This window comes from Harpia harpyja, chromosome 1 (assembly GCF_026419915.1).
Source record: "Harpia harpyja isolate bHarHar1 chromosome 1, bHarHar1 primary haplotype, whole genome shotgun sequence".
Taxonomy (NCBI): Eukaryota; Metazoa; Chordata; class Aves; order Accipitriformes; family Accipitridae; genus Harpia; species Harpia harpyja.
The window spans coordinates 106,066,881-106,080,131 of NC_068940.1; the positions used below are offsets into that span (position 1 = coordinate 106,066,881).

At 44.5% G+C, this 13,251-nt stretch overlaps 1 protein-coding gene across 17 annotated transcripts in view; it reads right to left on the reverse strand.

Annotated features, from left to right (window-relative positions):
* Positions 1-13,251, reverse strand: part of OBSCN (obscurin, cytoskeletal calmodulin and titin-interacting RhoGEF) — a 194,269-nt gene that overhangs the window by 167,121 nt on the left and 13,897 nt on the right. For all 17 annotated transcript variants that reach the window (XR_008238302.1, XM_052808313.1, XM_052808371.1 and 14 more), the window contains exons 3-7: positions 9,170-9,439; positions 6,614-6,874; positions 2,569-2,871; positions 1,249-1,515; positions 116-391 (exon numbers count right to left, since the gene is read on the reverse strand). Coding sequence is in view for 16 of the 17 variants with exons in the window: in XM_052808313.1 (XP_052664273.1) it covers positions 116-391; positions 1,249-1,515; positions 2,569-2,871; positions 6,614-6,874; positions 9,170-9,439 (1,377 nt within the window). In the remaining variant the exon portion in view is untranslated. The remainder of the gene's footprint in view (positions 1-115; positions 392-1,248; positions 1,516-2,568; positions 2,872-6,613; positions 6,875-9,169; positions 9,440-13,251) is intronic.

Here is a 13,251-nt window from a genome sequence, read left to right on the forward strand (position 1 = left end):
GTTACCACAACTCCCTTCGCTGCCTCTGGAGCAATCCCTTTCTCTCCCTTGATGACTCTATTGGCTTAGGGCAGGAACAGGCCATTAATGCAAAACAGCCCAGACAGTCACATACCTTTCACTGAAAGCTGATAGAGCATTTTATCCCCTTCACAGATGCACTCATAAACTCCAGCATCCTCTGCTGCAGTGTTGCGAATTTTCAGGATGTGCCTCTTCCCCACAGTTTGAAGTTCATATTTTTCACTGGCCTTGAGCTCTTTCCCATCCTTCATCCACTTCACAGTAGCCTCTGTGTCTGAAAGCTCAGCCTGAAGTTTGGCTTCCTCCCGCAGCCGAGCAGAGACTTTTTCTATATCTCTGCTCTTGTTGGTAAATCTCACTGCAGCACCTGTCAGGAAAAAAGGCTTTGTTACTTCAAGTTATATCGAGATAACGTATCCCTGATATGAGCTTGCTGTAGACTGTGAGATCTCTGAAAAAGTATGAGGTCCTGTTCCTGCCCTCACACTCATGTCAATACTGAGCATTTTTTTCCAGTTCAGGAGACTTGATCTGGTTTTATTGCCAGAGTCACTAAGGAAAAAAAAATGCATATCTTTCTACTGATTAATAATATTCTAAGCATGCTTCTGCAGAGATTTTCACCCAAGGTCAAACACATCCTTCCAGAATGAATGTCTATTCATTACCTTTTGCCATGGAATGTGGGTAGATATAGATGTTGTCATGATTTCATTGAGGAAAGCTGGAGTACATAAGTCTCAATGCTAAATCGAGTGACATGATACTAACTTGTACATCACCCACATCTGTGGTAGACTAAAAAACTCCAAGAAAAAAAAAACAAACCATTCTTAGTAATTAATACTCCTTTACTTTTGAAAGGCTCTACTACAGTCAGAAAGACTAGCCAAATCTGGAGCTGAAATTACTAGCTTAAGGTGACTCAGTGGTAGATCTGGTGACAGAATCCACTGACTGATGGCTGTGAACTACAGAAATTCATGAGCTGATGTTAAGCAGTCTAGTTAAGATACCAACCAGCTGGCTAGATCAACTCACTCTGAACTCTGTGCTGTCATGGTGAGGTCATTACCAGGACCCCTCGTTAGTTCATATGATGCAATTTCAGGTACTTCCTACAGACCAGGCATCATTGAAAGCCTCCGGCCCCAGTTCTAATCATCAGTTCACAGCAACTGCCCCTTGACTGGAAGAAGAAAGGACAGTGATGAAAATAAATACCTTTCACTCTCATCTTGGTGCTGGTGTCAACATTATTGGCAACAAATTTCACTTCTGCTCCATCATCATTCTTGGTGACGTTCTTTATGATCAGAGTGTGAGTAGTTTGGGTTCTCTTAATGATGTAGGTCTCACTTTCCTGTAAGGCTTTACCATTAAGGTACCAAGTGCCGGAACATGTCGTCGTAAGGTCAACAGTAAACAGGGCATCCCCTCCAGGTACAGCTTCAACGGTTGTCAGGGGGGTTTTCACAGCCAGGATCGGTTCTAGGGAAGAAGAACAACACGTATCTCTGAGACCAAAGGACACAAGACTGCCACGCTGGAGAATAGTTCTTCCTAAGAACGAAGTTTTGGGGGTAAACAAGGCATGAGAATAAAATCCTGCAGCCTTATACAATTTGCATGCATTGAAGGCAACACACTGTTGGTCAACAGGATTTGATTTCTACAGCTGCAGGTAACTGACCTCTAGCATTAGGGTAAGTCCTGTTTCTGCAGAGAAGGAACAACAAGCATATTTTACTGATTTTTTTTTTTCCCCCTAAGAGGTTTAAAGGCATAACAAGCCTGAAACACCTAAGTTCCCCAACAAGTGTGTTATGTATTTAATAACCAGTAATATCCTTAGATTTCAGGAGGATCCTAAGGAGGCCACCCAGCCTACTAGTCACTTCCAGATATTCTAGGAGAACAGAGGCGTGTTCAGACAGCTAGGGAAAAGGATGACACAATAACGAGGCACAGTATGATCAAAGTCTGTGCAGATATTGTCCAGTGCAACGAATCAAAGGAAGAAGCAATCCCATTGCACACAATGATTCTATGGGCACATTGGCACCCTAGAAATAAAGTAAAACCCCCATATTTCTCCTAGTAACTCTAAGATTAAAGAGAGACTGACTGGAACTTGGTTTTCATGACAGTATGATCACCCGTAAATATTCTCTAGTGCAAGTTTGATATCTCATTGATACATTGAATATTATATTATAAGCCCACCTCAATTTTTCCTTTCATACCAGGTCTAGAAGAAGCGCTTACAGGCTTAAGGTCCATTGCAGAGAGCTCTGCCTCTCACACAGCCTGATGCAAGATATTGGAATATAAGCATATTCACAGCTCTATCACAGAAATCCCCACCACTATCACTTTGGTGATGGTCAGTGGTTGAACTGAGACAGGAGAACCACCAGTGAAGGGAAAAAGGTTTTGCTGTGCAATTGCTCTATCCTCCTCAAAGTCATGGAAGCATCTTTAGAGCACCCACGTGGCAGATCAGCACAGACTGACCCATTTTTATGATGGTTTTGTGCTCACCAAGGTGCATGCTCCCCGGGAACTCCAGGTAGGGACTCTGTCCATAGGTGTTGACTGCAGAAACTCTGAACTGATAGTCGGCCTCTTCCGAAAGGTTGCTCACCGTGAACTCTGGGACAGGGACATGGGACTCATGGCACCTCACCCAGGTAAAGCCAGTTAGTTTCTTGCGTTCCACAACGTAGCCATCAATTGGAATGGGGCGGTCCATCTTTGGAGGGGACCATGCTAGCGTCACTGAGGTTTCTGTTTTATTTTTCACCAGAGGGTCGACTGGGGGTTGGGTGGGAGGTTTTTTGGGAGCTGCACAAGGGAAAAAAAGAAAAAAAAAGTAAAACAGAGTAAGAAGTTTATGTCAGAATGGAAAAGCCACTGTGCCTTACTGAAAAAGCTTACACCAGACTAAGAGCTGCTCTTGCTTAATAAACCTCCATAACACATTTTTGTGAGATGGCAAAGACAGAAAATGGATAGAAGATGCTTTTGGGCTGCATTACACAAAGATGTACAATACTCCTACCTCCACAGCTAAACATAAGTGATTTCTACACAATATTACAATTGTCTGCACAGACAAAGAGTCTACAATGAACAATTCATAGGCTTAAATTTTCAGTGCTAGATACAGACCCACACTACTTCCTATACAGCTCCTGAGCAAAGCAGACTAACACTCAGCTTGTTATTTTTCACTCAGAAGATGTGTAAAACCACCACCAAAGGTTGCTCAAAATTCTGTGCACCAAATTCCTGGTCCACTTCCCTGGTGTGAATCCAGGCTAAAAAAAAAAATAAAAATACCTCAATGGGATTACTCTGGCAAGATGGCACAATTCTGCCCTGCTTTCTAAACATCATTGCACAGGGATATTTGCACTAATATTGTAAGTCTGCTGGTAGTTGTCTTCTGTCAGAATTTCAACCATACACATCTGAGCAGTCAGGAAAACAGATGTGCCTGTGAAAACCAATGAGTGGCAAGGCACCACTGCATCAAGGAAGAGCGTGGCAATATTTTGCAATGCTTTGCACAGAGCTGTGGCATCCTGCACAGCAATATAAATCCACTCCATAAAAAGCAGCCTGTGCCAGGAGTCTGTGTCCTCCGTTTCTTCTTGAGAAGCTGTTCCAACCGTACACTAAAACATTTCATCCCAGATACTCAACAGGTTTCAACGCAGAGCAGCTAAACATTGTAGAACTGGGACATTTCAGAGATAAAAGATAGACATAATAAACAGTGCATGGGTTTCAGACTTGTGGAGATCTCAGTTGCTTGTTACCCAGGCTTGGCTGTTCTCTGCAGCCGCTTTCAGCTGGGTATCTGTCCTCTGTCCTGCTTCTGAATTTTATGCTATTGCCCACTCGGAAGGCGTGTTGTAACTTTGTCTCCCAAGAGTGATAGCTATCATTGGGGATCTCTGGTTTAGTAGTTTATGCAGAGCCAGCTCTTGGGGTTGGGGAATTAACTTCCAAAGGAAATGACATAAAGACACGTCCCCACCATGAGACCCTACAACGGAGGAGATGTGGGTATTTTACAGTACCTGAGGTCACAAATGTATGCCTGCAGGTATTTGCATAATGAAGATTTACACTCACCCTCTCATTCCTCTTGAACCCTTTAGAGAAGGCTCAAGTCCCATCAGCTTTATTCACTATGCGCTGCCACTAATATGGTCAAGAGGCTAGGAATTATCTGGTACGCTCTAGTTACACATCTACTGACGTGGTGAAGGATTCATTTCATTTAATTTTGGCTATCTGAAAGGCGTCTGGTTTAAGTCAGTCAACCAGACTCCAACTGTAATCCCATGGAGAACAGCACACTCAGGAGCAATTCATGCCAGCTTAAAGAAGGTGTGCGAGACGGGTGAAACGAATCGCACATTGCAGCTACTCAAGTATTCATGACTATGGAGGGAGCCTGTACAATGACCCTAGACTAAAAATCAAACTCTGGGACAACTGATCTTCTCTCTGCCTCAGTTTACCCATGTTTAAAACGGCCATAGTAACAATGCAAGATACTGAGCAAATAATATATAAACACTGCTTGCCTGATAAAAGCTATTAGAACAGCCAACACCAATCTCGTCCAGCTAATTGAAAACGATGTGAACATATTACACGGGATTCTTCAAGCAGCTGATCAGATATGCATGAAGTGTAAAAATAGGAAATCTCAATGCGATACGGTTTTTCTTCTCTACATAAATAGATACATCAGTTTTTTGGGGTGCACAGTTACCAGCCTGTCAACTACTGCTGGTCAGAGCTAGATGCCAAAGGTCCCATTAGTGTAGCATTAAGCTGAAAACTAGACCCTGGAATCAGATCTCTTGACCTTACCATCAGTAAGAGTAATGTAATATTTTCTTCAGAGAGACCTGCTTGTGGGAAGGCAGCTTCTTACCTTTTTCTATTCCATGAATCAACACTTGCTTCATAACTTAAAACAGCAGTCTCCAAAATCAAACTGAACTTTGTCATTCCCATTGAGTAGGTGCTTGGTTGGATGTTACAGCTTTCCAAATACCTTAGAAACTGTCACAATGCTAAACATGACACTTACCTCAATTTTTCCTCATTTTAGCTCAATACCTTCAGAATGCCCCAACCAAGTTTAGATAACACAGCAGTTAGTTACAAACCTTTAAATAAAGATTTCTTTTTACTACTGACTAATTGCAGTTTGGAGGTGGTGGTGGAAGAAAAGAAGTATTATACTTCCCAAATAGTGACTAGAGTGGATGATTTGTTCACATGCAAACCAGAACTGCAGCAGAGCCAGAAACCACATGCAGTTCTCTGTCTTAAATGAAGTCAGTTTTGCCTGGGAAATGCAGTGCCGTCAAAATAAAGTTAAATAAAATTAGGCAACTTCACCAAAATTTCACTTCAGGTCCGATCTCAGCTACGTTGCACCTGCTGCTACTGCTCTGTCAACTAAAACCCTCGCTCAGATCAGATGTGCCAGCTGAAGGAATTCTCCAGCCTGCATATTATATCAGTCTCCCCAAGTAAAGCTAAACAGGACAAAGATCCCTTCTTTCAGCATAGCTACCATCAATTCACAGGGTCCTTCCAGCTTTGTCATGTCAAAGAGAGGATGAGAGAGGACACATCTTTACTGGTCTACACAAAAGGAAGGACACTATATTTTCAGCAGGAAGTATTTCCCCTTTTTCTTGCAGGTTTGGGCTTTTTTTTTTAATACATATTTTACTTTAACGCAAACAGCTTAAGAAGCTAAATCAAAGTAAGATATTTCAAGTTCAACATTTGACTGGCCCTGAAATGCTTCATGTGTGTGCATGTAGATGTTCCTTCACAGATGTTTTTACTTGCTAGAATGGAAAGAAACTTCATACTCTGCCAAAAATGTTCAGGGCACCTACTTCCCTGCAAGAGCCAGCATACCCACAAGCGACCCTCATGGCTCTGTAGACTCAGACCTAGGGAAGGAATTGAATGCTGGCTAACTCTCCCCTCCAAATCCTCAGCGAAGAGAGAGAGGGAGAGATAAGTGGCCCCTATTTGCTAGAAGACGTATTATCCCCATAGCAAGAATTGATAAATTCCCCTCAAAGAAACTAATGATTTTGGAAAACGGAGGTCAGCGTGTAGATGGAGCACCCGCAGTGCTCTGTGTACAATGAAGCAAGGGGACTGAGACATATGCAACTTACACGTTGATTTCCAAGCTCCTCCCGGTGGGGAGAAGATGCACATCCCTTACCCCATGTTTTACTCAGTTATCATTTTACATTCAGTCTAGCATGAAACGAGAATGGTACAGAGAAGATATATGTTTGTGCCGTGCTTTTTCCCCAGGACTCTTTTCTCTCTCTGTTTTGATCTCTCCATAACATCTCATCACACTGATGTTCAGGTTGTTGGCTTTTTGTGGCAGACATCAAACTTTCTGCTGTCTTTGGACAGCAAACTTACCATGGTGGTACCTGAAACACCAGTGCTACCACAGGAGTACCTGCTTGCTGGGGAAGACACAATACCAAGGCTGAATAAAAGTGAAGCTTACTGGTCACAGTGAACTGGGTAGAAGTCCTGCTTTCATCAGCCAGGAAGACAATCTCACCAGCATCTTCCATCTTACACTCTCGGATGATCATGGTATGTTGCTTGCCGGAGCATGTGATGGAGATTCGATCACTGGGTTTCACTTCTTCTTTATTTTTCAGCCATCGGATGTTCTGGCATTCATTGTCCAGCTCCACACAGAATATGGCTGTATCATTTATGAAGACTGCAGTCTTTCGCGGAAGTTTTTTAATGATGTTCCCTTTAAATAAGAAATTAATTATGATCAGCAAACAGCAGATATTAAAGTCTCTGGCAACACTGGACCATCCAGACTACAACAGGACTAGCCAACAGCTCTCACCTAACCAAATCATTGTAGACACTATCCAGACATTCCTAAATAAATTCTTAGGCTCTGAGTTATACAGAACAGATAATCCCAAAGACTTATTTTGGCCTTCAAAGAGAGAAAAGCAATCTTGTTTGACTACAGTCACTCATGTTTCTAGCCTACCATGCAGAGTCTGCTGTTGCGTAAACACAAGGTATGTGGCCTTGCCAAGAACAGATTTGACAGTGATATGGCTTTCATTGGCCACATATGATGGGAATTCAGATTAAAACTTTGCTAAAGTAGGTCAGTCTTAAACTAGACAGGTCTCTCATCTATCTTTGGGATTTTGCCTCCGTCAAAGTTACCAGTAAGTTGCATAACCAAGATGGCAAACACACCAGTCACCTGAATTAATAGAAAATAGACTGGAAAGCCTCAGATTTCTTCTTAGAGTCAACCCAGAAATTCACATGGGATGAACTTCACTTATTTGTGTCCTTTCCAAGTGACTGTGATGATTATCACTTATTAGAATAACCTCAAAGTTACAAGATGTGACTATTCACAGGAAAGCTTGGACAAAGCATCAGGAGACCACCCCTACTGACAGATGGTGACCGGCTCCAGCCCTGGCACAGTCCCAGTGAGGCAGAAGAGCCCTCACCCAGGCAAAGCACCTCTCACCATTTAATGAGAAGCAACGCTGAACGCCTTCATACGGCAACAGACCTGGCACAGATTTCATCAGTAGGGTTCAAGACCCCGATTCTCTGCTCATCCTCTCCGAAGCTTGGCCGCACATTTGCTCGTCGCTGCCCTCAGCAGTGTCCCCGTCCTGAAGCCCTTTACATCTTGCCAAGCTCTGACATTCTCCCAACCCCACCCTGCTCTCTCGAATCTTCTCCCCCCAGGGCAGGCACAGGGCTCCCTCAGGAAGGCTCTGCCTCCTTTCCTTCCTGAGATCTCCACCTGGCTCAGTCACTCTCTTTTTAATGGCACATCCCATAGTACCATAGCGCAAACAAATAAGACAAATACCAGCTGCCCTACTGGGGCTAAACACACTTACCGTGTTTGGCTGGTCTAGACCTAACAGAAGGTGCAACAAAAAGATGTCTATCCGAACTCTCCCACATCTCCAGACTAAATTTTCCCTTCTGCCTCCACCCATGTGCACTCTCAACTCTTTGCTAAAGATACCAAAAAGAATTTGCACAAGGATGCACGTCACCCAGCTGTCTTGCACCAATTTATGTAGCGAAGAACTTCTGGTTTCACTGGGAGTAAAGCCAGGCTTCAAATGAGTCAGGACAAGTGCAATCCTGTAGCTATGACAGCTCTCCAATTCATGCAACAGGAGACGTGTCAATGATACCAGCATGAGCAGCATCAAAATCAAAACTGCAGGTCCTGAAGTTGCATGGGTAGGTTCTTGCTTATGCAGCAAGTCAGGGAGCTCAGAACCGATGGCCCCTTCTGCAGACATGCCTGCATCTCTGATGTGTGTGTCTACTCGTGAGACGCCTACACCATACCAGGCTCTACACCTACTTGCACTTCAGTCCTAAACCACCAGACTCAGAAGACGTGGGCATGGACCTATATCCACATTTGGCCCCTTTCTCATCGGCTTTCCAAACTCCAGAGAACACCTCCAGACGTCAGGCATCTGCAGTGTGGATCTGGTTTCCAGTCCGAAACCACACTGGTGCTGACTGCAGCCTGCACCACACATTGGACCATAAACCAGAGCTGCTAAGCCAGCTTCCCAGTGTGGTCAGCACCCCTCTCAGAAGAGATTCACTGTTGTGTTCGCCCGACACCAGACAAGACATGTGTGAGACAGGGCCAGGGGATACATCCGATGCTTGGGATTACGTTAAGGAAAGTCTACAGTGCTAGGCTACGGCTCAAGAACTTTGCCTTCTAGGAAGCCCCTTGAAGCATATGTCCCCACCAGGTGACGTATCTTGTGCAGCAACACAATCTGTCCCTGCTCTCTGACCCTGCGTCCCAGATACAGCCTGGCAGGAGACCCAGCGACCCACTGACCGACCACACGTGGCTCTCCTCTCACGCCGTACGGGAGTCTGCTGTTCTTCACTGCACACATGCATGGGGTAAAAGCCGTTCACAAGGTCGAGTCTGGAGTCTCATGCATGAATCTCACACTTGGTACGCGAGACTTGGACGGTCTGAAAGAGCAAGAGCCTTTCTTACCTTGGACAGACAACTCTGCGATGGTCCTGCTCCCTTCTTTCATCTCACAGATATAGACAGCATCATCGTCTGTGGTGACGTTCTGGACAGTGAGCCGGCGATATGTGCCCTCTTCTTCGATGTTGTATTTCTTGCTCTGCCGGAGTTTGGTTTCCTCCTTGAACCAAGCTGTCTCCGTACTAGGAACGGGCACTTCGCATTGGAAGGTGGCAGATTCCTTCTCCCTCACTTCAAGATCCTTCAGTTTTTCCTTGAAGGGTATTGAGGGTTCTTAAGAGGATAAAAACAGAAAGGAGAAACAAGAGGTTATGATGGTCTGTGGCAAGAGGTGTGCAAATAAGTCGATAGAAAAAAATTAACCAATAACACTCCTTATTAATGATATTGATTTGTTCTGAGCTGCCATCCAAACCCATAATCAAGCCCTACTACAGTAGGTGTTCTGCTCTCACATTAAAAAAAATCCTAGATCCCAGCAGAATTATTTTAAGGACTTATCTAAAAACGAAGCAGCATCAGTCTGAACTGCAGTACCTGCCCCACAACACCACACGGAGGACTTTGCTCTAATCCAAAGCAATGTGAGCACATTGGTGGAGCATCCCATTAATAAAGTCTGCTCTTGTGGCCTGCTTGTCCTCTAGCGTGAACACCTCTGCGTTGCACCTTGCCACTAAGTGACACCAACAAAATCAAGGGCAGGAGTCACCCACCCTGACTCTACACATAGCAACAGCCCCTTCACATCAGAGTACAAGCCCTTAGAAGTAATCATGCTACAGGTGGGTAAATAGCAAACAAGCTGGTCATAGGGCGAGGGCACAGGGCAGCAATTCTAGGTGAGTGTGAGCAGCTGAGCTGGTCAGCTGGTGCAAGAACCAATGTTTTAGGGGTCTTGCAGCAGAAGTGAGCTCAGTGGAGTGATCTGAAAGGGCACAGAAAGATGAGAGGTGGCTGTGCACAGAAGGACAGATGTGGACGAAAGCACAGAAGTAGCTGATGGAGGAGTTTTTTGTTTTCCCCACCAGCATCAAGGGCTCTGTATCACATTTTGTCGATGACAATAAAGGAACTAGAGACAGATCCCAAGCCTCTCAACTGTCTCTGCTTTCCTCCAGCAGTGGGGCTGCAGTGCTCTGGCTTAGGGAGAAACCAGAGTGTAGACCAAACATGCAAAACAGCTGCATGGCAGTGAGGGAAGACATTTTAGGAACAGAACAATGTTTAATTCCAATGACAACTGCACTGTGAAATCATCCTGATAGCCCAGCACTAAACTGGAAAAAGGGGAGTTGGACAGCCTGTGGTAACAGCCACGGGACTGGTGCCACAGTCGTATCATGAACTCGGATTAGCCAGTGCTGACGCATCACCACTCATGCTTTGTGAGCGATCGCATCTTGACATGTACCTTCATCTTCTAATAACTACTGCACCAGCTCCCAGCCTTTTTTTTGTGACTCCATTCTCCCTCTCCTTGACCACACACACACTCTCAGGCTGGTAATGTCATGTGGTCACTAGCAGTCAGTAATGCCAACTATTAGTCTGAGTCAAACAGGAGTAGACTTGTCTTAGATTTATAAGCCCATGCCCACAGTGGCACATCCCACTCAGATTCACAGTGCTCTAGAGGTTGGAGAAACACAAATCGAGGCCCTCAAACACCCCAGATCCAAGCTTTGATGTCCAGGAGCCTCCATTTTGTAAAATTCAGATCTGGTAGCTCAGCGTCTGAGTCCATCACCTGTCCCCTCCTGCCCCACCATTAGGACAGGAGCTGCTATGGGAGCAGTGCTGTCTTTGATCTGGTTTGCTCTTTTCTGAACTCGAGCCCTAGAAACTCACGTGTTCAGTTTTGCAGGTCTTTCATTCCCCCCCGGCACAGCCACGATTGCAGCTGTCACATAAAGACCTCCAACCATTTCTAGCTGAGCACAGCCTGCATAGACATACCAGACCCTAAGGGCTTGACAGGACACCTAGAGGGAGCAATGCTATCTACTACCTTGTGTTATCCTGAGAGTAAAACCTGACTAGGAAGCCATACAATACCTTTAGGAACAGGAAGGTGACTCTAGCTCACCATGTCAACTTGGTTATTTTCTTAAAATATGTTTTGCCTTAATGCACCTCAATTCAAGGCAAGTCGAAGTCTTGCCTTCAAAAGCCTTCCGCGACGGTTACGCACACCTGCTCTGCCCACACTCTACATGTTAATTATCTTTTTTCTTTAACCAACAGGCAACTCAGAGTCCTGCCCTGCAATCAATCACCTCTGGAAAGGCAATATCACCTCTGGAAGTGCCCCATGTAGTCAGGGGGAATGAAACAGTTGTAATTCTCATGCCATGGGAACAAGCAAGAGGATGAGATCAAGAAATCATTAATCAGAAGGGTGCCAGCCTCTGAGAGGTGGATGCAGTGTTGCTGTGTGAGATAGGTGGGAGTCTGGTTCTGACAATGAGAACACACAGACATGCCCAAGGGCCAGAAGAAAATAAGAGATGCACCTGAGAAGCACACAAGTGTATTCTCATACTTGGAGCAACTGGCCATATCATCAACCGCTCTCCCTTTACAGTCAGTATCTAAAGTTAAAAGAAAAAAAAAAAAAGCTGCTCTAGGAAAAACCTCTTAAATGTACAAATGTTGGTTGATTGTTTTTGTATGTGTTGCAGTAACAGCACTGCTTTTCCAGGCAGGGAAAGTAGGTGCAAGGCTATCTTTGGCAGCTTGGGGTCACAGATATCCTCTGAATACAACTTTGCTTTTGTCCTACTGACATGTGCACACACGTCTTATCTCACTCTGAATGGAGCTTCAGAGAGACAGCAGCTGATAAACTGAATCGAAGCCTGGGATCCACCCAGCCCACTGCTTTTTTTGCTTTGGAGATGTGAGAGAGGCTCCAAAACCCACCAGCCTCCTCCTCCTGAATATATCTTCATGCTCTTTGCATCGTCTAGCGTGTACCTGGTCAGACAGTAGGGGGTAATTTTGGAGAGGGGACTACAGAAGGACCACAGGTCTCTTTAGAGTAGGCATCCCAAATAATTCATCTGGCCCATAGCCAGCCCCCTGCCCAGGTCAGAGAGATGCTCAGAGAGGTGGCCAGGAGGGAACAGTGTCTCCAGCTGATCAACAGGCAACCCAGGTCTCCAGGAAAGATTTGTGAAAGACAGGCGGCTCATCTTCCTTGTTAACAGACTAACCAACACAGTCTGAGTATATAAATGTATAATATTTACATGAAGAAGATTTATTCTGAGGAAGGAAGCACTAAACTTCACACCAGCCTTTCAGTGTACTTTCTGCTTAACTAGTTAAATGTGAAAACAAATAAATACACTTATTCTCCCACTGGGCAGCACGGTGAATTGAGCACAGACCTCTGTTACTCTCTTTCACCCCACATTGGCCTGCAGTCTGTCAGCTTTTGACATTTACATTGCAAATTGTTTAATGTAGGCATCCTCGCTTACCTATTTGTATAGCACCCAGCACAATTCAGAGATGTGCTGCGTTGTAACTACTATAGGCACATTGGGAAAAGCTGCTGCAGGTAACTATGTTATATTTGATCTGAGAGACTCCATAAATATCGACTGCTCATTTCTAAATGCCTGTTTGTCATGTATTACCCTTTCACAAGGTAATTCTCAATGTAAGCTCATGTTAAGAATGACTCTAACACGGAAGATAAAGCCATTTAGCTATCAACTGTTTTCCTTATTATCCAAAATGTTCATAATATCTGAAAATGTCCTTGTAAGATAAGCAAAAAGTGTGTTCAGCTGAGGTTACATGTGACATAATTCTCACAGGGACCCTCCGTTTCAGATAAGAAGTGCCACCAACTCCTGTCGCTAGTTCCTATAAATATCAGAGCTGGTTAGAAATTATTTAACATGGAACAAGAAAGGTGATTTCTGATCTTTCGGTTCCACAGCAAAACGGTGATTTTGCTCAAAACACTCAATTATTCAAACCTCCTGTGAGAAACTCTAGATGGTTCGTGTGAGAATGACTGGAGTGGAAACGGGATCTGCGCTGGTGCTTTTTGGAAGCCATGGTTTGAT